This window comes from Trichechus manatus, unplaced genomic scaffold (genome assembly GCF_000243295.1).
Source record: "Trichechus manatus latirostris isolate Lorelei unplaced genomic scaffold, TriManLat1.0 scaffold00030, whole genome shotgun sequence".
NCBI classification, from domain to species: Eukaryota; Metazoa; Chordata; class Mammalia; order Sirenia; family Trichechidae; genus Trichechus; species Trichechus manatus.
The window spans coordinates 12,783,420-12,807,942 of NW_004443966.1; the positions used below are offsets into that span (position 1 = coordinate 12,783,420).

General features: G+C 39.5%; 1 protein-coding gene across 1 annotated transcript in view; it reads left to right on the plus strand.

The window, feature by feature from the left end:
* IQCH (IQ motif containing H) overlaps nt 1-24,523 on the plus strand; it is a 240,915-nt gene that overhangs the window by 12,941 nt on the left and 203,451 nt on the right. Inside the window, exon 4 of the mRNA XM_023729750.1 lies at nt 16,538-16,655. Coding sequence (XP_023585518.1) covers nt 16,538-16,655 — 118 coding nt within the window. The remainder of the gene's footprint in view (nt 1-16,537; nt 16,656-24,523) is intronic.

Genomic DNA, 24,523 nt, shown 5'->3' on the forward strand with positions numbered 1-24,523 from the left:
AACCGAAAGGGAAGAACATACTTGGTAGTTTTCAAGCTGAAAGAACTGAAGAAAAAATTCAAGCCTTGATTTCAATATGAAGGATTCTATGAGCAAAATATTGAATGATGCAGGAAGCATCAAAAGAAGATGGAAGGAATACACAAAGTCACTGTACCAAAAATAATTGGTGTACATTCAACCATTTCAGGAAGTAGCATATGATCAAGAGTTGATGGTATTGAAGGAAGAAGTTCAAGCTGCATTGAAGGCATTGGCAAAAAACAAAGCTCCAGGAATTCAGGGAATACCAGTTGAGGTGTTTCAACAAATGGATGCAACGCTGAAGCACTCACTCCTTCGTCTATGCCAAGAAATTTAGAAGATAGCTACCTGGCCAACCGACTGGAAGAGATCCATATTTGTGCCTGTTCCAAAGAAAGGTGACCCAAAAGAATGCGAAAATTATCGAACAATAGCATCGATATCATACGCAGATAAAATTTTGCTGAAGATAATTAAAAAATGGTGGCAAGAGTACATTGACAGGGAACTGCCAAAATTCAAGCCGGATTCAGAAGAGGACATGGAAAGAGGGATATCATTGCTGATGTCAGATCTTGACTGAAAGCAGAGAATACTAGACAGATGTTTGCCTGTGTTTTATTGACTATGCAAAGACATTTGACTGTGTGGATCATAACAATTTATGGATAACATTGCAAAGAATAGGAATTCCAGAACACTTAATTGTGCTCATGAGGAACCTGTCCATAGACCACCAGACAGTCGCTTGAACAGAACAAGGAGAGACTGCATGGTTTAAAATGAGGAAAGGGGTGCATCAGGTCTGTATCCTTTCAGTATACTTATTCAATCAGTGTGCTGAGCAAATAATTAGAAAAAATGGATTCTATGAAGAAGAACTCAGCATCAGAATTGGAGGAAGACTCATTAACAACCTGCGATATGCAGATGACACAACCTTGCTTTCTGAAAGTGAAGAAGACTTGAAGCATTTACTGGTGAAGATCAAAAGACTGCAGCCTCCCCTGTGGATTACACCTCAACGTAAAACAAAGATCTTCACAACTGGACCAATAAGCAGCATCATGATGAATGGAGAAAATAGTGAAGTTGTCAAGGATTTCATTTTACTTGGATCCACAATCAACCCCCATGGAAGTAGCAGTCCAGAAATCAAACAGTGTATTGCATTGGGTAAATCTGCTGCAAAAGAGGTCCTTAAAGTGTTAAAAAGTAAAGATGTCACTTTGAGAACTAAGGTGTGCCTGACCCAAGCCACGGTCTTTTCAATTTCCTCATATGCACGCCAAAGCTGGACAGTGAATAAGAAAGACCGAAGAAGAATTGATGCATTCGAATTATGGTGTTGGTGAAGAATGTTGAATATACCGTGGACTGCCAGGAGAACGAACAAATCTGTCTGGGAAGAAGTACAGCCAGAGTGTTCCTTAGAAGCGAGGATGGAAAAATTTGATCTTACGTACTTTGGACATGTTATCAGGAGGGACTAGTCCCTGAAGAAGGACATCATGCTTGGTAAAGTACAGGGTCAGGGAAAATGAGGAAGTCCCTCAAGGAGATGTATTGACACAGTGGCTGCAACAGTGGGCTCAAATGTAGCAACAATTTTGAGGGTGGGAAAGGACTGGGCAGTGTTTTGTTCTGTTGTACATAGGATCGCTGTGAGTTGGAACTGACTCAGTGGCACCTAACAACAACAACAAGGGCAGTGACCAAGTCTCATACTTTTTGGTAGACTCAGTTTACCATATAGTGTCCTGCACGTGATAGGGGCTCTATAATTGTTTGCTGTTGGTGATAATGCTTTATCCGTTCTGTGTATAGTATATGAAGATTTATCTATATGTTATCTATGTATTATATCATTTGATCCTTGAAATAACCATGTCATAGGCTTGATAAGTGTTATCCCTGTTTTATAAATGTGTAAATGAGGTTATAGAGCTTAAGGGACTTGACCAAGGACTTAGAGTTGGTAAATAGAGCCCAACTAGAACCTAGATTCCCCAATTCCCAATTTCTTTTCACTAATTGAAATCTTTTTTATACATAATAGGATAATTAATGAAAGTCAACAGATTAGACCTGTGTCCTGTGTTTGAGGTTCAGAAGATAGGAATGTGTTCTGCGTGATTTAATACCTTCATCTCTCTTAGAAAGTTGGAGAGAATTATAAGTAACTAAATTCTACTTCCTGGAAAATTATTGGCCTGTGGTCAGAGGAGGTACTTAGGGAATGGGTGAAAAGTCATTCCGGAGTGCTGATCTTAACCTGTGAACCTGGAAAAGCAGGACGGTCCAGGCATGTCCACATGGTGTAAATATTATGATACAAGAACACTATCTGTCATCATTATGTCTTTATAGTGTCAGCACCCTGACTTTCCAGAGCCCCACCGACTTCTGATAATACAGTGAGTCTAAAAAGCCATCCTCTTCTCCTTTGGGCCTTACTTCGGCATCCTGAATTACATCTTCTTTTCAGCCCATTTAATTCAACTCAGAAAGTATTAAATTAGTTTGTACTGTGTTCTAGCACATGTCTGGTGCTCTGTGGAATTCAGTAGAAGGTCCCTATGTCAAGGACCTTAGAGTCTAGTGGGGGAGACATGCTAGCAGTAGAAGTCTCAGCTCTGCCATTTTCTTGTTGTTCACTTGTTCTTGTTATCATTATCTTCAAAATACAGTGCATTTCTTTTTGCAGGAATCTTTTTAAGACACTTGCCTATTTTTTCAGTTTTAGTTTTGTTAAAACTAAATATAATCCATATACCCACTCTCAGGCAAACATAAACTGCTGTATGTTCCAGTGCTCTGAAAGCAAACGTACCAGTGCTGGCCCCACTGTTCACCCCTTTGTGGTATGGAGCTTCCACTCTCAGGATGCCTCCAGAACTGCAGGTGACATGACCACATGAGGGATCCATTGACAATCTGTATATTAAATAGTTGTTATGTGCCGTTGAGTCACTTCCAACTCTTAGTGACCCTGTATAACAGAGTAGAACTACCCCATAAGGTCTCCTAGACTGTAATCTTTACAGGAGCAGATCACCAGGTCTTTTGTCCCATGGAGCCATTGGTGGGTTCAAGCCGCCAACCTTTTGATTAGCAGCTGAGCACTTAGCCATTGTACCACCAGGGCTCCTTTCATATTAAATAGTAGTATAGAGTAATTTCTCATTAGCTATATTTCTTACTTTATGTAAATAGAAGCTCTTATACTTTCTTCACACATCAAAGAGTATTGTCTTATATATTACCTGGGACATGGGCTCCCTGTTTGAGAGACCACAGGTCTAGAGTGGTAGTTCTCAAGCTTTGATTTGCAATTCTCTTTTTACTGGCTCCCAGATAGGGTCCTGCATATTTCTCATGCAGATGATCTGTGCTTGGAATCTCGGGAACAAGCATGGCTCCCTGGACTCGGTAGTCTTTCGAACACATAAAGTGCCTGCCTCTGTGTGATCAGAAGCCTAGTACTGGAATTGGAGTAAGCCTCTTGCACTGGGATTGAGCCAGGAGTGGGACCTGGCCATCAGGCTGGCAGTCACTTGCAATGTCTGCGCAAACTGTGAGGCTGATGGAGTGTCAGAGTCCAAAAGTCCCAGGGCAGCAACTTGTTCTGAGCAGGGAGGCATGTAATGAGGAATGTACATCTCCTGTGAGTAACCAAGAATAAACTTTGTTCTGATATATGAGGATTCCCATTATGGAAACCCAGGAAACTCAGGAGCACTCATCCCAAATGAGCACTACCCCTGGATATACCTTTAGAAATGGTTTAGACAAATATACAATACTCATCATCCTCATTATCATCATTATCATGCTCTTCATCATCATCACCATCATCAATATTTTCATAACACAACAGTTTGCAAAGGACCTTTTTTAACCTATGAAGTATTTACTCTTTGCCTTTTACAGTTGTGGAAACCAAGGCTCAGAGAGGTTAAGTAAACCAGTCCTGGGTCACACAGGTGGTCAATGGTGAAGCCCTCATTCAGGTTCAGGTCAAATGTCTGTAGTTTTGTACTCTTCTACTCCATAGCTGCCTGAAAACCAGGAAGCCTAATTTTCACAAAAGATGATATTCCTTTTTAGCAACTATTGCTCAAGGGAAAATCTGGTAGTCTTGTTTAGTAGAGACAAAAATCCAGTAGGTACACAAATGATAATAATGGATGCTTGCAAATGCAAGATTTTTCCTAGCAGCCATTCACAAAACAATGATAATGACATTATCAAAATGGCATATTTTCTCCGAAGAGCTCCAAGTGCTTTCATATTGTTTCCAAAATAGATTTGTGAAGTCAAGTAGTGTAGATACTATTATCCCCACTTTGGCAATGATTCTTCTTCAGTGTCAAAGTATGGTTCTTCCTCTGTCATTGCTGGCTTTCATGGATTTTATTGCGTGGGATATCTGCTCACACTGTTCTTAACGACCATGCTTTGCTTATTGACACTAGGAGGGTGACTACCATCTGTACCAGCACTATCGGAACTGCACAGAAATCTTCATTTATACTTTGTTGTTCTAGTATTTGAGAAAAAAACAAAGTAGGAACAAAGCGAATAAATAATAGTGAGAAGCGGTGAGCAGGAAAGAAGAGGTTTCTGTTAAATGAAGAGTAAAGATTAAAAGGTACGTTTTTACTCAATTATCGAAGCACTGTGACTCCAATCTATTCTGGATTGTTAAATGCAGTACACAAATCCAATTTATATAGAATATGATATACCCTAATCACAAAGAGAGAAGGTGATGAAGCACAGGTAACATGATGTTAACATTTGGTAATCTAGGTGAGGGATATTTGGATGCTCTCTGTTCTTTTGATTTTTCTGTGGGTTTGAATTCTTTTCAAACAAAAAACACATCGTAACCATCTAAGATACAACTATTGTTCTCTACTCGTCTAGAGCAAAAGAGAAAGAAGGAAACCAAAGACTCAAAGAAGAAACTAGTCTACAGGACTAATAGTCTACACAAACCACGGCCTCACGTACGCTGAGACCAGAAGAACTAGATGGTGCCCAGCTACCACTACCTACCATTCTGATCCAGGGCCACAATAGATGGATCCTGATAGAATGGGAGAAAAATGTGAAACAAAACTTCAAATTCTTTGGGAAAAAGAAAGAAAGAAAAAAAAAGAAAAAGACTTACTGGGCTAGTTGAGATTGGAGGACTTCCTGAGACTATTGCCCTGAGATATTCTGTAAACCTTGAAAGGAAACTAGCCCCTGAGGTCACCTTTTAGTTAAATAATAGATTGGCTTACAAAATGAAGAATAGCACTTGTGAGTACTGTGCTGCTTTAAAAAAACTCATCTATATGATACCAAATGGTCAACAATTACTTTGAAACAAAGATGAGAATGTAAGGGGGCAGAGAAACTGCATTAATGGAAATGGAACAACCAGAATGGCAATAATGAGAATGTTCATGCAATGTGAAGAACGTAACCAGTGTCACTGAACAATTTGTGTAGAAATTGCAAAAAAAAAAAAAAAATGCATTGTAAAATAAAAAGGGAAACAACAAACCGAAAGCAACATTTATAACAGCTATAACACAAAAAATGGCTTATGTTCTTAAATACAAAGAGCTCTTGCCAATTAATAGGAAAGAAAAAACTTGACATAGACAAAAAGACATCAACAGACTACTCATAGAGATAGAAATGCAAACAACCAGTAACCATGTGAAGAATATGTCATGACAGTGGTAATTGATGAAATAATATGAACCACAGAAAACTGCTTCACCTCACTGGCACACCAGATAAATGCAAAGTAAACAATACACCACTATTTTTTTGCTTTAGAAATTAGCAAAAAAAATTTAAACTGCCATAATACTCAATGCTGACGAGGGTGCAGTGAGATGGGCATAGTTTTACTCTACCAGTGAGGTATAAATTGGTTTGTTAAAGGCAATTTTCAACATGTTAGAAGATTTCAAAAATTATTATTATTTTTTTTAGTAGTTGTACCTCTAAGAATCTATCCTTAGGAAATAAGCAAGGATATCAATGAACTTGTGTATAAAGATGTTCATTTCAGCATTATGTATAATGGCAAAAAAATTGGAAACATCTTAAATGTCAACAATAAAAGAATGATAAAACCCATTATAACATATCCATATGATAGAATATTACTAGGCTATTAAAATTGATATTGTTGAAGAAATTTTAATGACATGGAAAAATTCTCAAAGTATACGTTGAGTGAAAAAAAGGATATAAAATTATATTGCAATTTTGTACTTGTGTGTGTGTCGAGATTTACGTCTAAACACGCAATCCATGGAGGTAAAAGAAGTGAAATACACCAGGAGACTTCCTTTTCTGGGAAGATGGAGTAGACGTACTTTTACCTATGCCTCCTGCTAAGTACAGCTGAAAACTTTGAGCGTTTATATACAAAACAAACATAAGAAGACTCTCAAAGGCAGAGAGAAGAAGGCAGGCCATCTAGGCACCTTGGGACACAAGGAATGACACAGAGGTGAGCCCCCTGGGTTTCCATTTTGCCTCATACATCCCAGACTTGGAGTTGAAGAAGGCAGCAACCCAGAAATGCCAAGAGCTACAGACAAAAAAAAGCTCTAAGAAAAGCCTGCTCTTTTTAGTCAAAGGACCAAAAAAGAGGCAGTCTAACAAGACAGAAAACTTTTACACTATAACTGTTGTAACCCAGTGGAATACTACAGGAAAAACTGTGGCCCCACTCCCAGAATAAATAACTTTGACAAAGCAATAAAACAAAGGGAACCCAATAAGATGAGCAAAAGACTAGACACTTTACAAGAGAAAAATATATGAGTGTTTGCGGTGCAGTGAATTACTTAACATGACCCTTCTAACCATAATCTTTATAACTCCCACCAAATGACTTCAGTGGGACTATGCAAATGAGGTGCTTGTGGCCCACCAAGGGGATTGGATAGCTTTGCTAATAATGTAAATAAAGTGCATGGCACCCTTGTGGGGGTGGGACTATGCAGATATGGTATGTGGAACACTAACAAGGGGATTGATCAGTTTTGCCACCCTGCTAGGCTTAAAGGAAGACACGGGGAGAAAGAGGAGCTGTAACACGGAAGACAGCAAGAGATTGTGGTGCAGCAGTAGCAAGAGCAATAGTGGGCAAGATAGCAGGAACCAGGAGACCAGTGTGAGATGGTGGCTGTGGGGCTTGCTGGCCCAAGAGCTAAAGAGTCGTAACACTTGCCTGAAAAGTCCCCCAGCAGGGCCTGGCAACAGCAAGGCCCCAGCAGGGCTCAGAAGCAGAGGGCAAGAAGAAGCTGTCCTGATCTAGGACCTGTGTCCTGAGTTATTCCTGTTACTTTCAAGTTAATTCTGATCCTGAGTTGTACCCCAGTACTTCCCTAATAAACCACTTAACTGTAAGTGCAGTTCGTGAGTTCTTTGAGATGTAGCAGTGAATTACCAGACCCAAAGAGGAGAGGGGAAGTAGTTGATGTGAGAGATGATGGAGTAGTACAGCAATTTGAAAAAGTTGGGCGTTGGGGCATCTGTAATCTCTGCCTCATAGGAACCAGGTTTGTGCTGATCCTAATAAAAGAAATTATTCATTTAATGTTCAGTAAACCATGCGCTATGAAAAGATGCTCAACAGCTTTAAATGTCAGGAAATGCAAATTAAAACCATAATGAGATACTATTTCACATCCACTGCAATGACTAAAAATTAAAAAGATTGACCACACACCAAGTGCTGCATGAATGTGGAGCAACTGGAATGCCCATATGTTGCTAATGGATGTGTAAAACCCACTAAAAAGTGGTACAACCATTTTGTAGACAGTTTTTTATAAAGCCAATCATACGCCTGTTCTATGGCCTAGCAATTCCACAAAAAGGCTTGTACAATAATGTTAATAGCTTTATTCAGAGTAAGTGAAAAATGGGGAAAAAAAAAATATCAATAGGAAAATGGATAAATAATTTATGGCATATCATCCAAAGAGATACTACTACTGTTTTCAAACACTTCAAAAATACATATAATACTTATACATATTAAGAGAGAAAGAGAAGGAAAAGGGTAAAGCAAATGTAAAATGTTAAAATTTGGGTGAAGGGTACAGGAATTTTTGTACTATTCTTGCAACTTTTTTCTAAGTCTGAAATTATGTCAAAATACAAAAGTAAAAAAAAATTGGCAAAGCTAATCTATGCTGATAAAAATCTGAATAGTGGTTGCCTATGGGAGGTGCAGATTGACTAGAAATGGTCACGGTTGAATTTTCTGAGGGTGATGAAAATGCTCTATATCACATTACATTATACACTTAAGAACTTTGCATTTCACTTTATGTGAATTTCATCTCAATTTTGAAAAATGGACAGTTAGGTGACAGCCCAGCATAAGCCAACACAAGGCATGGGGCAGAAACTGACAAAGCATGTTTGAGAAGTGTGACAGAGGCAATATTAAGTCTTGACCTCACCATTTCCTCATCCTGGGCACTTGGGAAGGGTATATTTCTCTGCCTCCCTAAAAGTTGGTTTGGGTGTCACATGCCCACAGGCCTTCTAGCCTATGAAATGCAGGTGGAAATAATGTAAGCCACTTCCAGGCCTGGCCCTTAACATTTTTCTGTGATATCCTTCAGCCATTGTATGGTAACCTTGGAGGAAGTAGCTCCTCTGTGGCATTGCTACCAGACAGAGGCCTTTGAGGCTCCTTTAGAGGACTCAATAACTATGACATGAGTGAGGAAAAAAAAATGTATTGGGTTTATAAAAATGGTAGATTGTGCACAATCGTGTTGATTAATGTTCCTAAAGTTTGCTATTAAATTGTATTTCCAGATTGTTCCCGTTCACCTGCAATTTATGTTATTCAAGTATAAATGTGCACACAAGTTATGTTGTTGTTTTTTGTTGTTAGGTGCCAGCAAGTCAGTTCCGACTCATAGCAACCCTGTGTACAAAAAACCAAAACCAAACTCATTGCCGTTGAGTCGATTCCAACTTACAGCAACCATATAGGACAGAATAGAACCACCTCATAGGGTTTCCAAGGAGCAGCTGATAGATTTGAACTGCTGACCTCTTGGTTAGCAGCTAAATACTTAACCACTGTGCCACCCTATATACAACAGAACGAAACGCTGCTCGGTCCTGCGCCATCCTCACAATCGTTACTATGCTTGAGCCCATTGTTGGAGCCGCTGTGTCAATCCATCTCACTGAGGATCTTCCTCTTTTTCGCTCACCCTCTACTTTGCCAAGCCTGATGTCCGTCTCCAGGGACTGGTCCCTCTTGTTAACATGCCCAAAGTACACGAGATGAAGTGTCGCCACCCTCGCTTCTGAGGAGCATTCTGGCTGTACTTCTTCCAAGACAGATTTGTTAGTTCTTCTGGCAGTCTGTGGTACATTTCAGTATTCTTCGCCAACACCACAATTCAAAGGCATCAATTCTTTGGTCTTCCTTATTTATTGTCCAACTTTCACATGTATATGAGGTGACTGAAAATACCACGGCTTGGGTCAGGCGCACTTTAGTCCTCAAGGTGACATCTTTGCTTTTGAATACTTTAAAAAGGTCTTTTGCACAAATTATGAGATCCTTGAATTCTAAGTCCCAAATTAAGGAGAGTGGATTGGGCTGGGGTTGATTTGTATTAAAGTTCAAAACTCTAGCTTTAAAATGGAAAATAAAAAATACATTTTCAAGAAAAGCAAAGTGAGGTTTTTCAAGAGATGCAAAGTGAGGTTCTCCTGGGGTGAGGGCACGCACAGCTGTATGGAGAGCCTCCCATGGGTGCCACTGAAGTTTTAATACTTTACACTCCTTACCAGCCTTAGAGAGTTTTTATGAAAATGAACATACAACTCGTGAAAAACTGAGCCCCTCCTCTTAAGCAAGGTTTTCTTTTTATTCATTTATTTATTTATTTATTTTATTGTACTCAGGTGAAGACTTACAGAACAAACAGTTTCTCATGAAACAGTAGTACACATATTGTTTTATGACATTGGTTAACAACCCCACAACATGTCAATCCTCTAACTTCTCAACCTCTTTTTTTGGTGAAAATACACATAGCCAAAGATACACCATTTCAAAAATTTCTACATGCACAGTTCAGTGACATTGACTACACTCTTCCAGTTGTGCTGCTTTTCTCACTTAAGATGAAGGCTTACAGAACAAAATAGTTTCTCATTTAACAGTTACTACACATGTTGCCCTATGACAATGGTTAACAATCTCACAACACATCAACAATATTCTTACTCAACCTTGGGTTGCCTATCACCAGCTTCCTTAAGCAAGGTTTTCTTAATGTGAAATCTCATCCTTAAAGCGTAGACAAGGAGCCCTGGTGGCGCAGTGGTGAAAGTGACTGACTGCTAACTGAAGGGTCAGCGGTTCAAAATCACCAGCGTCTCCACGGGAGAAAGATGCGGCAGTCTGCTTCCGTGGAGATTTACAGCCTCGTAAAGCCTCTGAGGTCTCTGTGAGTCAGAACGGACACAACGTAGTGGGTTAAAGCATGTACTCTGGGTCCAAGGTTGAGAACCCTGTCTGCTTCGGCAAAACAAGGCAACTTTCTAAAGAACAACGAATCTTTTGTGGCTATGACACCATTATTTATCACCAGGAGGGGACGGACTAAGTAACATTTATGGCTGAGGCTCTTTCTGTAGAGGGCTCGTAAGTTTACCTACCTCCAAATATTGGGTTTTGCTTTATTTCCAAGGCCACAGAGTCAAATGAGATCACCTTCCCAAGCACTGGAGAGAAAGTGTTTCTGTTGTTCGTATGAGTCTGTTTTCACCACTTGCTTTGCTTCCTTGATCATTACCCCCTACTTTCTTTCTTTTATTCTTAGCCTTAAATGTTACCTCTTCAGAAGCGCGTTCCCTGACTCTCCCCTCTTGTATCTGTCAGCATACTCAGGACTTCTCAGTAATTCGTTACGGTGTAAAATGATAAATTTAATTGAGAGTTTATTTGTTTAATGTTTGTCTCCCCTATTAAGTTGTGAATTCCATGAAGGTAGTCATCTAGTATTTTTTATTTTTCTTGATTATTTGATTTTTATCATTCTCTGTCCAGCATCAGCACATTATCTGGTACATTGCAGCTGTTCAGTAAAAAAAATATTGAATAGTTGATATTTACATCTGACAAAGAAAGAAAGCACCAAAAATAGCTACAGATCGGTTCTACTTATTAATGCTGCAGCTGAGATCATGTATATTAGCAGAAAGACTTCAGCAGCACATTAATAGAATCATGCACAAAACCAAGAGAGATTCATTTCATGAATATAGGATGGTCTGCTAAGAGGAACCGTATTAATATAATTTGCCATATTAGTAAGTTAAAGGAGAAAAACCAAGTAATTATCTCCATCAGTGGCTAACAGGCATTTAATAAAATTCAACATCTGTTGCAGATTTTAAAAATTAAATGACTTTCCCGAGGTTGAATAGCTAAAAAATGATGGAGCTGGGATTCAGACCCAGTACTCTTAACCATCAAGCTGTAGTGCCTACCTGTAGTTCATGTCATTAAAATTTTTGTATCAAGAAATAGCACAATTATTTTATGACTACTTTATGTGAACTCAAAAGCAACTACAATAACAGCTTTATGTGATACTGATACATTCATATTAGAAAAATGTGTTATGCATTGAAATGATCAAATATATCCTTTGAAATATGTGTGAGTGGGAGAAAGAATAAAAAGTAACTATTCTCTTAAAGGAGCCCTAGGGGTGAAGTGGTTAAGAGCTACAGCTGCTAACCAAAAGGTCGGAAGTTCAAATCTACTAGTTGCTCCTTGGAAACCCTATGGGGCAGTTCTACTCTGTCCTGTAGGGTAAGCTTGAAGACAATGGGTTTAGTTTTTGTACTCTCTTAAAGGTTCAGGGTTTAGCCCTAATTCACAATTCAAAAAAGAAACCAAAAAATCACATACCACCCAATTGGAAAAGATTAAACAATTTGACGGTACCAAATGTTGGAGGAGATTTGGAGTAATGGGAATTTGGAGTAATGGTGGGAGTGTCATTGGTCTATCACTTTGGAAACGTGTTCACCATGACATAGTAAAATTGAAGGTGCATACTTGTTGATTCTCCAATTTCACTCCTAGGTGTATTCCTTAGAGCAGCACTGTGCAGTAGAACTTTCTGCAGTGATGGAAATGTTCTATACCTGTACAGGGGCTATTGAGCACTTAAAATGTAGCTACTACGACTAAGGAAATGAGTTTTAATTTTATTTAATCTTAATTTATTTAGACTTAAATAGGCACACATGGCAGTGACTACCGAATTGGGACAGCACAACCCTAGTTAAATTCACGCACATGTGCACCAAGACATAAATACAAGATTGTTCATGGTACCATTGTTTTTAATAACAAAAAATAGGAAACAACCCAAATATCCATCTTATGTAGAATGGATAAATAAATTATGGTCTATTCATGTAATGTATTGGTACAACAGCAATTAATATACGTCATGTAGTATATTAGTAGGAGGCCTGGTGGCACAGTGGTTAAGTGCCCAGCTGCTAACCTAAAGATTAGTGGTTCAAACCCACCAGCCACTCCGTGGGAGAAAGACCTGGTGATCTGCTCCTGTAAAGATTACAGCCTTGGAATCCCTATGGGGCAGTTCCACTCTGTCCAGTAGAGTCGCTATGAGTCAGAATTGACTCAATGGCAATGGGTTAGTATATTGGTATACATCAATGCATATGAACAAGCTTCATACAACATGGGTGAATCTCATAAATATAACGCTGAGTGAAAGACTTAAGACATGAAAGAATATACTTTTTTATTGTAAGTAAATTGACTTTAAAAAAAAATTTTTTGTATTGTACTTTAGATGAAGGTTTACAGAACAAATAGTTTCTCATTAAACAGTTAGTACACATACTGTTTTATGACAACAGTTAACAACCCCACAACATGTCAACACTATCCCTTCTCAACCTTGGGTTCCCTATTACCAGCTTTCCTGTCCTCTCCTGCCTTCTAGTCCTTGTCCCTGGGCTGTTGTGCCCCATTAGTCTCATTTTGTTTTATGGACCTGTCTAATCTTGGGCTGAAGGGTGAACCTCGGGAGTGACTTCATTACTGAGCTAAAAGGGTGTCCGACGACCATACTCTTAGGGTTTCTCCAGTCTCTGTCAGGCCAGTAAGTCTGGTCTTTTTCTGTCAGTTAGAACTTTTTTCTACATTTTTCTCCAGCTCTGTTCAGGACCCTTTCCCTTGTATTTCATTTTCTTCATTCTCCCTTGCTCCCAAAGGCGTGAGACCTGTGGAGTATCTTAGAAGGCTACTTACAGGCTTTTAAGACCCCAGATGCCACTCACCAAGGTAGAATGTAGAACATTTTGGAAGAATACACATTTTAACATTTTTTAATTCACATAGAATTTGAAAAAACAAGCAAAGCTATATTATCTAGGGGTGGATAAACAAGGAAATTATTTTCAGAAAAGTCAGGTTACTGGTTAACTCTGTCAGAGAGGGAGGGTTTATTTCAGAGAGAGGAACATGGCAAGGTTACTTCTGGGGTGCTGGAAATGTGCCGCTTCTTAGCTTGAGTGGTGGTTACAAGGGTGTGTGCTTTATTAGTATCCAAATATGAATATATGCCTTATCCACTGGTCTGTGTATATGCTATGTTTCACAATACAAGAAGGAAAATGGATGATACTATGTAGGTACACCCCAAGAATGTGTTTCTGAGATTATGCTGTTGGTTTGTTTTTACTGTCCTTTTATTCTCTTTTACAAATAATTCTTAGTGAAAGTCAAATATTATCTACAGTTTCCAGGCACCAACCAAAGTTAGGATTTCTTTTATTTGTTTAAGCCCCGCAGAACCCCTAAGCTGACCTGGCTCACTTTTTGTTAGGATTTTACTAACAACTCAAAGCCGAGCTGTATGGACACTAGTAGGTGGCAGTTTCAGATGTGTTTTGACACTCCCCTCCCTTTTTAAAGTTATTTAAATATTTTGACCTCTTTTGTTACTCTATTTGTGGCAGCAGTGATGGGTCATGGTGACATATGGTCATTATTCCGTTACTTCACTTATGACAGGGTCAACGGTCAAGTCCTTTTATATTTGCTAATACAGATATTAAACACCATGCAAACAATTTCTGGACAAGAGGAAGTTTGACGTCTTTTGCAAACATTATGTTTTTTCTACAATATCTATGATTTTCATGGTGCTACCTTTTTCAGAATACTCTTCTCTGCAAAAGAGTGAGGAAAAAAAATACTCAAATACCTAGAATTTGTGTTTCACTGAGGGCTTGCCAGAGGGATAGTTTATGTATATCTGTGTAAGTACACACACATACATTCATTCTCCTTCTCACACACATATACTTACACATACACACCCACATCTCCTTCTCACACACATATACTTACACATACACACCCACGTACTCTTCCCCCACACACTCACGTACATATACGAACACTCTAATTTGCACATATACACACTGATATCCACATACACACACACAAACACATGAACCCACTGGCACTCCTACACACAGGAAGTTTGCATCTCATGTAAAAGATGTATCCCTTTATACTTGATGTAGTTTAAAACTTGCATAATAAATGGTTTGTCCTGACAAAGGCTGGCTAGGATTTCTATTTTCCAGCAGAAAGGGTATCACTGTGGGGACAATAGCATAAACAGTTGTTTGCAAATTGCTCAGTATGCCAACTTTGAAATTAAGTGATTTTGGGCAAATATTTAAATTATGGGAAATTTACATTATTCCACATCTTGCGCATTAAGTGTGCTTTATTAATATTTAAATCACTGTTTTAAATTTGCCTAATTCAAATTGAAGAAATGCAACTGTTCTGTCATTGTATTTGCAAGGCAAAGCACCAATACTACTAATAGGGATTGTGTTTGGGTGGTGGGACTGTTGGTAGGTGCTATCGAGGTGGTTCCTATCCATAGCAACCCTGTGTACAACTAAACAAAACACTGCCCAGTCCTGTGCCATCCTCACAATTGTTGCTGTTTGAGCCCATTGTTGGAGCCACTGTGTCAGTCCATCTTGTTGAGGGTCTTCCTCTCTTTTGCTGACCCTCTACCAAGTATGATGTCCTTCTCCAGGGACTGGTCCTTGGTAGGACTAGAGATGATTTTTTTTCTTTGAAATTTTCTAAATTATTTATAGAGTACATGTACTACTTTTATAATAATTAAAAGATATTATTAAAAGTTAGCTAGGCTAGTTGATAAAAAGATAAAAACATAATTCAAGAGAAGCCCAACCAGGGTATCCAACATATGATAATGTTGGATACACACACACACACACACACACACACAAACACACATTGGACATACGATAATGTGAGAAATACACACACATGCAAGTCAATGTTATTGTGTTGTTACCTGCTGTCAGGTGGGCCCCTGACTCATGGTAGCTCCATGCACAACAGAATGAAATGCTGCCCAGTCCTGCACCATCCCCATGATTGGTTGCTGATCAGAATGTTGTGATCCACAGAGTTTTCATTGGCTGATTTTTGGAAGTAGATCGCCAGGCCTTTCTTCCTAGCCTGTCTTAGTCTAGAAGCTCTGCTGAAACCTGTTCAGCATCATAGCAACAACGCACAAGCCACCACTGACTGATGGGTGGTGGGTGCATATAAGGTGCACTGGCTGGGAATTGAATCTAGCTCTCCCAAATGGAAGGAGAGAGTTCTGCTACTGAACCACCAATGCCTCACACAAGTCAATAGGTTGTGATATTTGGTTTTAATGATAACTTTATAGACATTGACATCATAGTAGAATCAAGGGATTGAGTTATTGGTGGGTGAGTTTTATTGATCTTACTTCTATTGACCATTTTAAAGAACTGGAACCTGCTTCCAAATTGGATTTTTTAGACATAAAATTGTACGCATACACTCATTCTTAAAACTTTATTTCATTTTCACATTGCTCTGCCTTTAGAACTATAAGGAAGACCTTTAATTAGCTTTGATCCTTAAGTCTTTGCAATTATACAAAATAACAAAGGTTTAAATAATATAAGTATGAACTCTTTAGGAACCATTATTCTGAATATACTGGATTTGATTTTATTAAACAAAATACAGCATTATGTATTTTTCTTAACCAAGAAATGTTTTATAGTGCAGTAATTCTGTCAGTTATTAGTCATAGAAACACAGCCAGAGATAGAGCTTTTTATTCATGCTATAACAGTCTTTATCAGACTTGTAAGTTCTTATGCTTAATAAAACAACTGCGGTTTTATAGTGGTAAAAATGCTAAAGATTGGTCTAATTTATTGTAATTACCAGTAGAATGTTTCCTATAAAATGTAATCTTAACTAGAAAGCATTGTTTTAAAAATTACAATTTGAGACGTCTTTAAGAATAGCAAATTTGTATTTTAAATTCTATTTTATTTTACTTAGGTTGCTTCCAGCTGTAATTGATCAGAAATCATTTATTTTCCCTCTGGAATCTGGGGGTAGACTTTGGCGGCCCCAAAAACAGCACAGTTCAATTCCACATACCTTTCCAAGAGTAAAGGTAAGAATACAGGTATCCATAAGGACAGAAAATGGATTTTGGGTACCTGGGCCTAGGAAGAGGGGGTAATGAGGATAACTGCTAATTGTTATCAGGTTTCTTTTTGGGATGATGAAAATGTTCCAACATTAGGTAGTAGTAATGACGGTTACACAGCTCTGTGAATGTACTAAAAACCCCTGAATAGTATAATTTAAAAGGGTGAATTTTATGGTATGTGAATTATATCGCAATAAAGCTGTTATCAAAATTTTTTCTTAAGGAGTAAAGGTAGGAAATTTGTTGTTTCTTGTTTCTAAATTAGAAAATGTGTAAAGATAGATAGATCTGTTTCTATAATACCAGGTAATTGTTGTGTCAGAGATGCTCATGGCATGGCCAGCATGACAAAGAGCTTTCTTCAGAAAGCAAAATAAAACAGAACATAATGCCTTCAAATTTTTTAACAGAGCCCTAGAAGGGAAGTTTCCAGGTGGCAAGGAGTAGCGCTCAAAAGTTTTCTAACTTCGCCTCCACTGGGAGTTCTCTCAATTTGAGTCCTGTTCCTTCCCTGATTCCCCGATGGTAATAAATAGCTCACCTCTTTTGTGTACCAGGTACTGCTCTCAGTTCCTTAGGGATACTAATTTATTTAACCTCAGAAAAGGAGCCCTGGTGGTGTGGTGGTTAAAGCACTTGACTGCTAACAGAAAGGTTGGCAGTTCAAAACTACCAGTGGCTCCGAGGGAGAAAGATGTGGCAGTCTACTTCCATAGAGCTTTACAGCCTTGGAAGATTTATAGTCTTCATTTTATTGCTGAAGACACTGAGATACGTGGATGTTAAATGAGTTGCCCAAGAGAACCCAGCCAGCAAGTGCGAGAGTCGGGGCTATGAACCCAGAATGTAGGAGTCCAGAGCTGTGGTCTTTACCACTCTGCTGCTCCTTTGTTTACAATAGCATTATTGAGATATAATTTACATATCATAAAATTCACCATTTTAAAATGTCCAATTCAGTGGTTTTTAGTATATTCATAGAGTTGAGTATCCATCTTGTGGTGCCTTTTTTTTTTTTTTTAATATTTATTTATTTATTTATTTTTAACTTGTACTTCAGGTGAAGGCTTACAGCTCACCCTTCACTTGTGGTGCCTTTTTTGTATTTGTCATTAGACCTGTTTGTATTTCTATTTTTCCTTCATCACGCTTACCACAGTTTTGTAATCAGATATTTAGTGGTGTTGCTATTTTTTTTAATGTCTGTCTTCCCACTAGATTGTAAGCTCGATGAGGGTGGGATCCATGTCAATTTGTTCATTGCCATGTAATGCCAGGGGACCCTCAATAAATGTTTGCTGAATGAGTAAATGAAGCCACCACAGTGACCTCTGAGAGTGTACTCATCCCCACGTGAAATATCAGTCCAGATGCCTCTGCACTCCCAAAGCAGCTTGCTCCTATCTCTGTCATTACACATGTTGAATTGGGTTCATTCATCCACTCTCTGTGGAGAACTTCACTGTGTGCTAAGGACTGTTAGAGGCAAGCTGGGATGAACAAGACTAATTGCTGTCATAGAGCTGACATTCTAGTGGGGGAGACAGGAATTTAAGAATACACTAGATAATAATGAAGGCTCTGATGAAAATAAAACATAGTGCTGTGATAAAGGGGGATTAAATGTCCCATCTTCCTTACTATTAACTAGTTACTCAGGTTAAAATTTTTTATTTTTGCCAAGAATCTCAGGAGGGCCACAGCTGGTCCACAAGTGGAAGGTTGGAGGTTTCTGGTTTATCAAGACAATGAAATAAAATACCTGTAATTAGGACTATTGTGGAATGTATAGTTGATATTATTGTTCCAGAAAAAAAGTAAAACTATGGCCAGAAATTTATTTACTCCAAAGAGTTTTGATTCCTGGCAGATGATCATAAAGATAAGGAATCTTAGGTGCTGAGTATAACCTCGAGTTCTTTAACTGTGAGCATGGGCAAGCTTCCTTTAGAAAGGGGCATGGAGTGTTTCCCACCCTGACTCTACCTCCGGGGCCTGAATCCCTATTGTTGTTTTACTTCTAATATCAGTGACATCTGCTTAAAAATACATATCCGCTGCCACAAGAGATAGCCCTAATTTTGCATTGTAAAGTCAATGACAAACAGTGCTGTTTTGCCAGCTGTTCCGCATGCCTAGTACACCAACATAAAAGCTTGTAATATTAAGTAGACGTGAGATCCAACTGGGATATTGCCACCTTTAATTGCCCACTTCCAACCTTTTAAACTAGGTAAACCCCAGTTGCTTCTTTAAACTCTCTTTCCCCGAAAGTGGATGGCTGCTTTTGGAATTCCATTTCACACCAAAAAGCTTAAATGACAAACAATTAGGAGGTGCTCAATTATAATTAAGAATCATAATTAAGAATTGTTGATTAAGCTTCTTTTACATTTGAAAAAGCACATTCATAAACATTTATAATTTAAAATAGAAAGTTTCCACTAGTCTTTTTCTTTTTGAGGGTTTCCTTTAAAAAAAAAAAATTAGTGGTGAACTATTGGTAGATAGAATTGGAATGTAAAGTCTTAGCCGTATTCTTTTTTTTCAATTGTACTTTAGATGAGGATTTACAGAATAGTTTCTTATTAAACAATTAGTACACATATTGTTTTATGATATTGATTAACAACCCCACGACATGTCAACACTCTCCCTTCTCAACCTTGGGTGCCCTATTACCAGCTTTCCTGTCCTCTCCTGCCTTCTAGTCCTTGTCCCTGGACTATTGTGCCCCATTAGTCTTGTTTTGTTTTATGGGGCTGTCTAATCTTTGGCTGAAGGGTGAACCTCGGGAGTGACTTCATTACTGAGCTAAAAGGGTGCCCGGGGGCCATACTCTCGGGGTTTCTCCAGTCTCTGTCAGGCCAGTAAGTCTGGTCTTTTTGTGTGAGTTAGAATTTTGTTCCACATTTTTCTCCAGCTCTGTCCAGGACACTCTGTTGTGATCCCTGTCAGAACAGTCAGTGGTGGTAGCCAGGCACCATCTAGTTGTGCTGGACTCAGTCTGGTGGAGGCCGTGGTAGTTGTGGTCCGTTAGTCCTTTGGACTAATCTCTCCCTTGTATCTTGTTTTCTTCATTCTCCCTTGCTCCCGAAGGGATGAGACCAGTGGAGTATCTTAGATGGCTGCTCACAGGCTTTTAAGACCCCAGACGCTACTCACCAAGGTAGAATGTAGAACATTTTCTTTATAAACTGTGTTATGCCAGTTGAGCTAGATGTTCCCTGAGACCATGGGCCCCACAGCCCTCTGCCCAGCAATTTGGTCCCTCAGGGAGTTTGGGTGTGTCTATGGAGGGGCCATGACCTTTCCTTGTACAAGTTGTGCTGGCTTCCCCAGTACTGTGTACTGTCTTATCCTTCACAAAAGTTACCAAGGTCTTACATATTCTTTTTGTGTTGTTGTTAGGTGCTGTCGGGTCAGTTTCGACACAGTGACCCCGTGTTGACAAAGTAGAACTGCCCCATAGGGTTTTCTAGGCTGTAATCTTTATGAGAGCGGATCACCAGGTCTTTCTCTTATGGAGCCCTAGGTAGGTTCAAACTTTTGGTTAGCAGCCGAGAGCTTAACCATTGCACCACCAGGGCTTATAATATGAAGATGTAAAAGGCTAAGCTAATCATTTTAACCCATCCACTACCAACTGTGTAGTCCCATGAGATAGCCAATGTTAACATCCTAGTTTGTGTTCCTCCATGTATTTCTCATTGTTCATAATATATATACAGTCTGAGCACATATGCAGATATATAGGATTCGGGTTGGTTATGAATTTTTTTTCTTTTTACGGAAACAGATTTCATCGCAACTAAGTCATCAGCCAATCCAGTGAGGAGCCCTGGAGCTGGAATGGCCCTTAGAGTTGTCTCAAACTGAGACAAATTTGTATCAACCAGTCATGAGATGTGGCTGCCCCTGGGGAGGAGAGTAATCTTGGACTGGGCGGTTCCCTTTGGCACAGTGCAGATTGCAGGGAGCGATTCAGCTGTGAGCCAGCAGTAGCTAGCATTCCTAGCAGTTGGGGGAATGTGTGCTTCGGTCTTGAACGAAAGATCTGGGCAGCACATTACGTATCCACGGCACCACCCATTGGTGTCACAAGGATTGGTGTCACCCAGTGCGGTAACTCATGGACGCATCCACTACACCACCCATTGGTCCCTAGGGTTGGTGTCACCCAGTGCAGTAACTCATGGACGCATCCACTGCACCACCCATTGGTGTCCCTAGGGTTGGTGTCACCCAGTGTGGTAACTCATGGACACATCCACTACACCACCCATTGGAGTCCCTAGGGTTGGTGTCACCCAGTGTGGTAACTCATGGACACATCCACTGCACCACCCATTGGAGTCCCTAGTGTTGGTGTCACCCAGTGCAGTAACTCATGGACGCATCCACTGCACCACCAACTGGAGTCCCTAGGGTTGGTGTCATCTAGTGCAGTAACTCATGGTGTCACTCCCCTCCCCCAGGCCTCCTCCCGTTCCACACTATGCAGAATCCTTAGTAATGTTTTTTGTACTAATGTTCCTCGTAAATCATAATTCCCGTATATTACTCCTTCTTTTCCTTTAATTACTACCTCATTCTCAAAAAAGTTACAGGTTCACAAGTAGTAATTACCACGATTGTAGCTAAAACGCCAGAAAATTTGACAAAATCAAAACCAAACTCACTGCCGTGGAGTCAATTCCGACTTACAGCAACTCTGTAGGGCAGAGTAGAACTGCTCCATAGGGTTTCCAAAGCTGTAAATCTTTATGAAAGCAGACTGCCACATCATTCTCCCATGGAGTATCTGGTGGGTTTGAACCATAGACCTTTTAGTTAGCAGCTGAGCACTTAACCATTGCACCACCAGGGCTCCTTTGACAAAATCAGTGACTATAAAAACACTGGCAGCAGCAAAAACAACTGTGCATGCTTGTAGCACATCCAGATGAAACCACATGATTCGAAACATCATTGTATTGGGTAATAATGGCAGCTCTGACCGGAGCACATTAGAAGGTTCAAAAAGTAAATTAGCATAGAGTTTTAGCCTTGAAGGTATATTGATATATGTAAGCTGGGCTTACAAAAAATGTCTTTGTTGTTATAACTTACTACAGGGACATTTTTATAAAAAATAATAAATTTCAGCCGAAACACTGCACAAAAATTTTACAGACAGTCATTTTGATGTCACCCCCCTGAGAGTGTCACCCAGTGCAGCCACCAGCACCATCCCCTTTGACCCTTCTGACCTAGGATTGTTTGTGTCCCGTTATTCCTAGTCCCAAGATTCTGCACTCTGTATTTCTCTACATCCTGCTCTCACCCTGGGAAACAGTTCTTTTATGAAATTCTCCCCAAGTTACCTAATTTGAACCATCTCTTTCCTGCCAAAACCTAATACCCCATGTAATTAATGGCCAAGTCTTAATTGTTTATGTGAAAAACCTAATTTCCCCAAACTTGTATGATTTCATATAGAAATAAGCTCAGATATAAACATTATTATTTTACATCCTCTGTTCCCTAGCACCACTACCCCCAGTTGCTTAAGCCAAAATCTTAGCATTATCCTTGACTTCTTTCTCTCCTTATCCTCAGATGTTATTGACTCCACCTCCCGAGTCTCTCTCCATTCAGTCTTACACGCTCTCCATTCCCTCACCTGAAAACATTTGCCTTTGAATAGAAGAAACACAGCCAATATCATAAAGAGGCTTTACACTTAATCTAGCAATTTAAGTGTTGAAAGTATTCTTGGAATTTTTCTTTTCTAATTGCCTTCACAGGCAGTTTGTGAGACATTGATTCCATTTATTTAACAATACCGAGTGCCAGTTAAGCGTCAGTCACTATAACAAGCTCTAGGATGCAGAAATGCCTGATACAGGCATGATTCCTCTCCACATGGAACTTAATGGAGTGTAAAATGGAGGGGGTGGGTCACAACGCTTCGGGGGGCACTGCTGGCCTTTAGTGGGTCAGGGCCAGTGATGCTAAACTTTCTGCAGAGAGTGGAACATTCTGAAAGTGAGACATGCAATGGGAGTGGGGTGTACAATGAATGGGACTTTGTGCATAATGAAGAACTGTGCGTCCCAAAATATCACTAGCATCTATAGTATGTATGCAGGAAACAGAGACAATCATCATTCGCACCAACACCAGCTACTATGGAAGAGACACAGTATTTGTGCCATCACTGTCTCAGTCTACACAAAACCTGTTGCTCAGCTTGAATATCTACCGTGGTCACTGGATATAGCTCAGAATAACTTCTTGCAAAAACAAAAGAATGAAGTTACTCCAAAGACTGTGATATAGGCCATGACAGCAGTTCCAAAAACAAGTCCCCAAAATTGGAAAAAATGCTATACCTGGCATATAATAGTGTTCAACTTTGACTATTACTATTTACCTAATTCTAGAATCTCTTAGAACATCAGATTTAGAAGGGATCTCAACAGTTATCTAATTCATCCTAGTATCTAATACTTGAGTCCCTTCAACCTCACTTTAGTAGTCATCAGCTTCGTTTTAGATATTTCTAGTGACAAAGAACTGTCACTAGAGATAGCTAGGTTCACTCTGTACTTTTCAGACCCTGGAAAGCTTTCAGATTCATTGTTAAGGAGCCATTGGTTACTTCTAGTCACAGGAGGGATAATCTATACTTGTCTTAGATTGCAGAACTAGGAGATAGCCCCCAAATAATATCTGTTCAGATGTGGCTCCCTCTCAGATACACTGGGACTGGCCCTTCTCAGACTCACTGGGACTTGTCCCTAAAAACTGAAGATTCTTAAGGCTATACAGGATCTTAGATATAGCAGATTCAGCCCCCTTATTTTATAGACTAGGAAACCTTGGCCCTGATATTGGAAGAGATTTGTCCAAGGTCAGCTAGTTAAGACAGAGTTGGACTTGAGCCCTGGCTCTTGACTCTCAGTCCCGTGGCCTTGTGACTCCACCAAGCTGCCACACCAGTCCTTGACTTCCCACTTTGCTCTCCCGCCCCACATTCTGATGGCTTTTCTTAATAGTGTATCACAGCTCTAGATCAACACCAGCCCAGCTCCTCTTTCGGGCACCTTGGGCTTTAGGCACTCATGTACTCACAAGAGTCAAGGAAAAGATTGGAAATAAAAACAACAAAAGATAAGGAGGAGGGAGGAAAAGTTTATAAGCCAAGAGAGTATTTGATTTTCTTGTTGTGTCTGGCAAGCTAAGCCTGAAGGCAGTTTCAAAATAGAAATTCCTAGACTGTTTAGATCAAAGGACCTATTTTGAAGCACAGTACATTTAGTAAGTTTTTGGGGCAGGGAAGATAATCAAAACCCACTGCCGTTGAGTTGATTCCTCATTATTGGAGAGTTATTCCCTATATTAATTCCTTAAAATGGATGCTTTAATAATCAAACAAATGTAAAAAGTATACTGTGATCTAGTATGAGAAGCAGCGTGCAACATTTATGGCTAAGATAGGAAGGATCTTTAATTTTGTGAATTTAGATCTAATTGAGAAAGTGATTTTCAAAATTTGGCCAAAACTAGAGTTACTGAAGATTTTTGACATTATAAGGAATAATGAGGTGAGAATAAAAGCAGCAAAAAGTCTGAGCAAGTAAGGGTTGCCGTGTAGACTTTCACTGCAGTTGTACCTCGCTTAACATCCTGATGGTAATTTTTGCTGACGAAAAGGCAGCTAGATTTTATAGAATACGGTGGAGAGAAGAGATTGCCTGCAAGGAGGCATGCACTGGGAACTCTGTCCTGTCATTCAAACGTAAGCTCCAAGAGAACAGGGACTTTTTTTTTTTTTTTTTAAA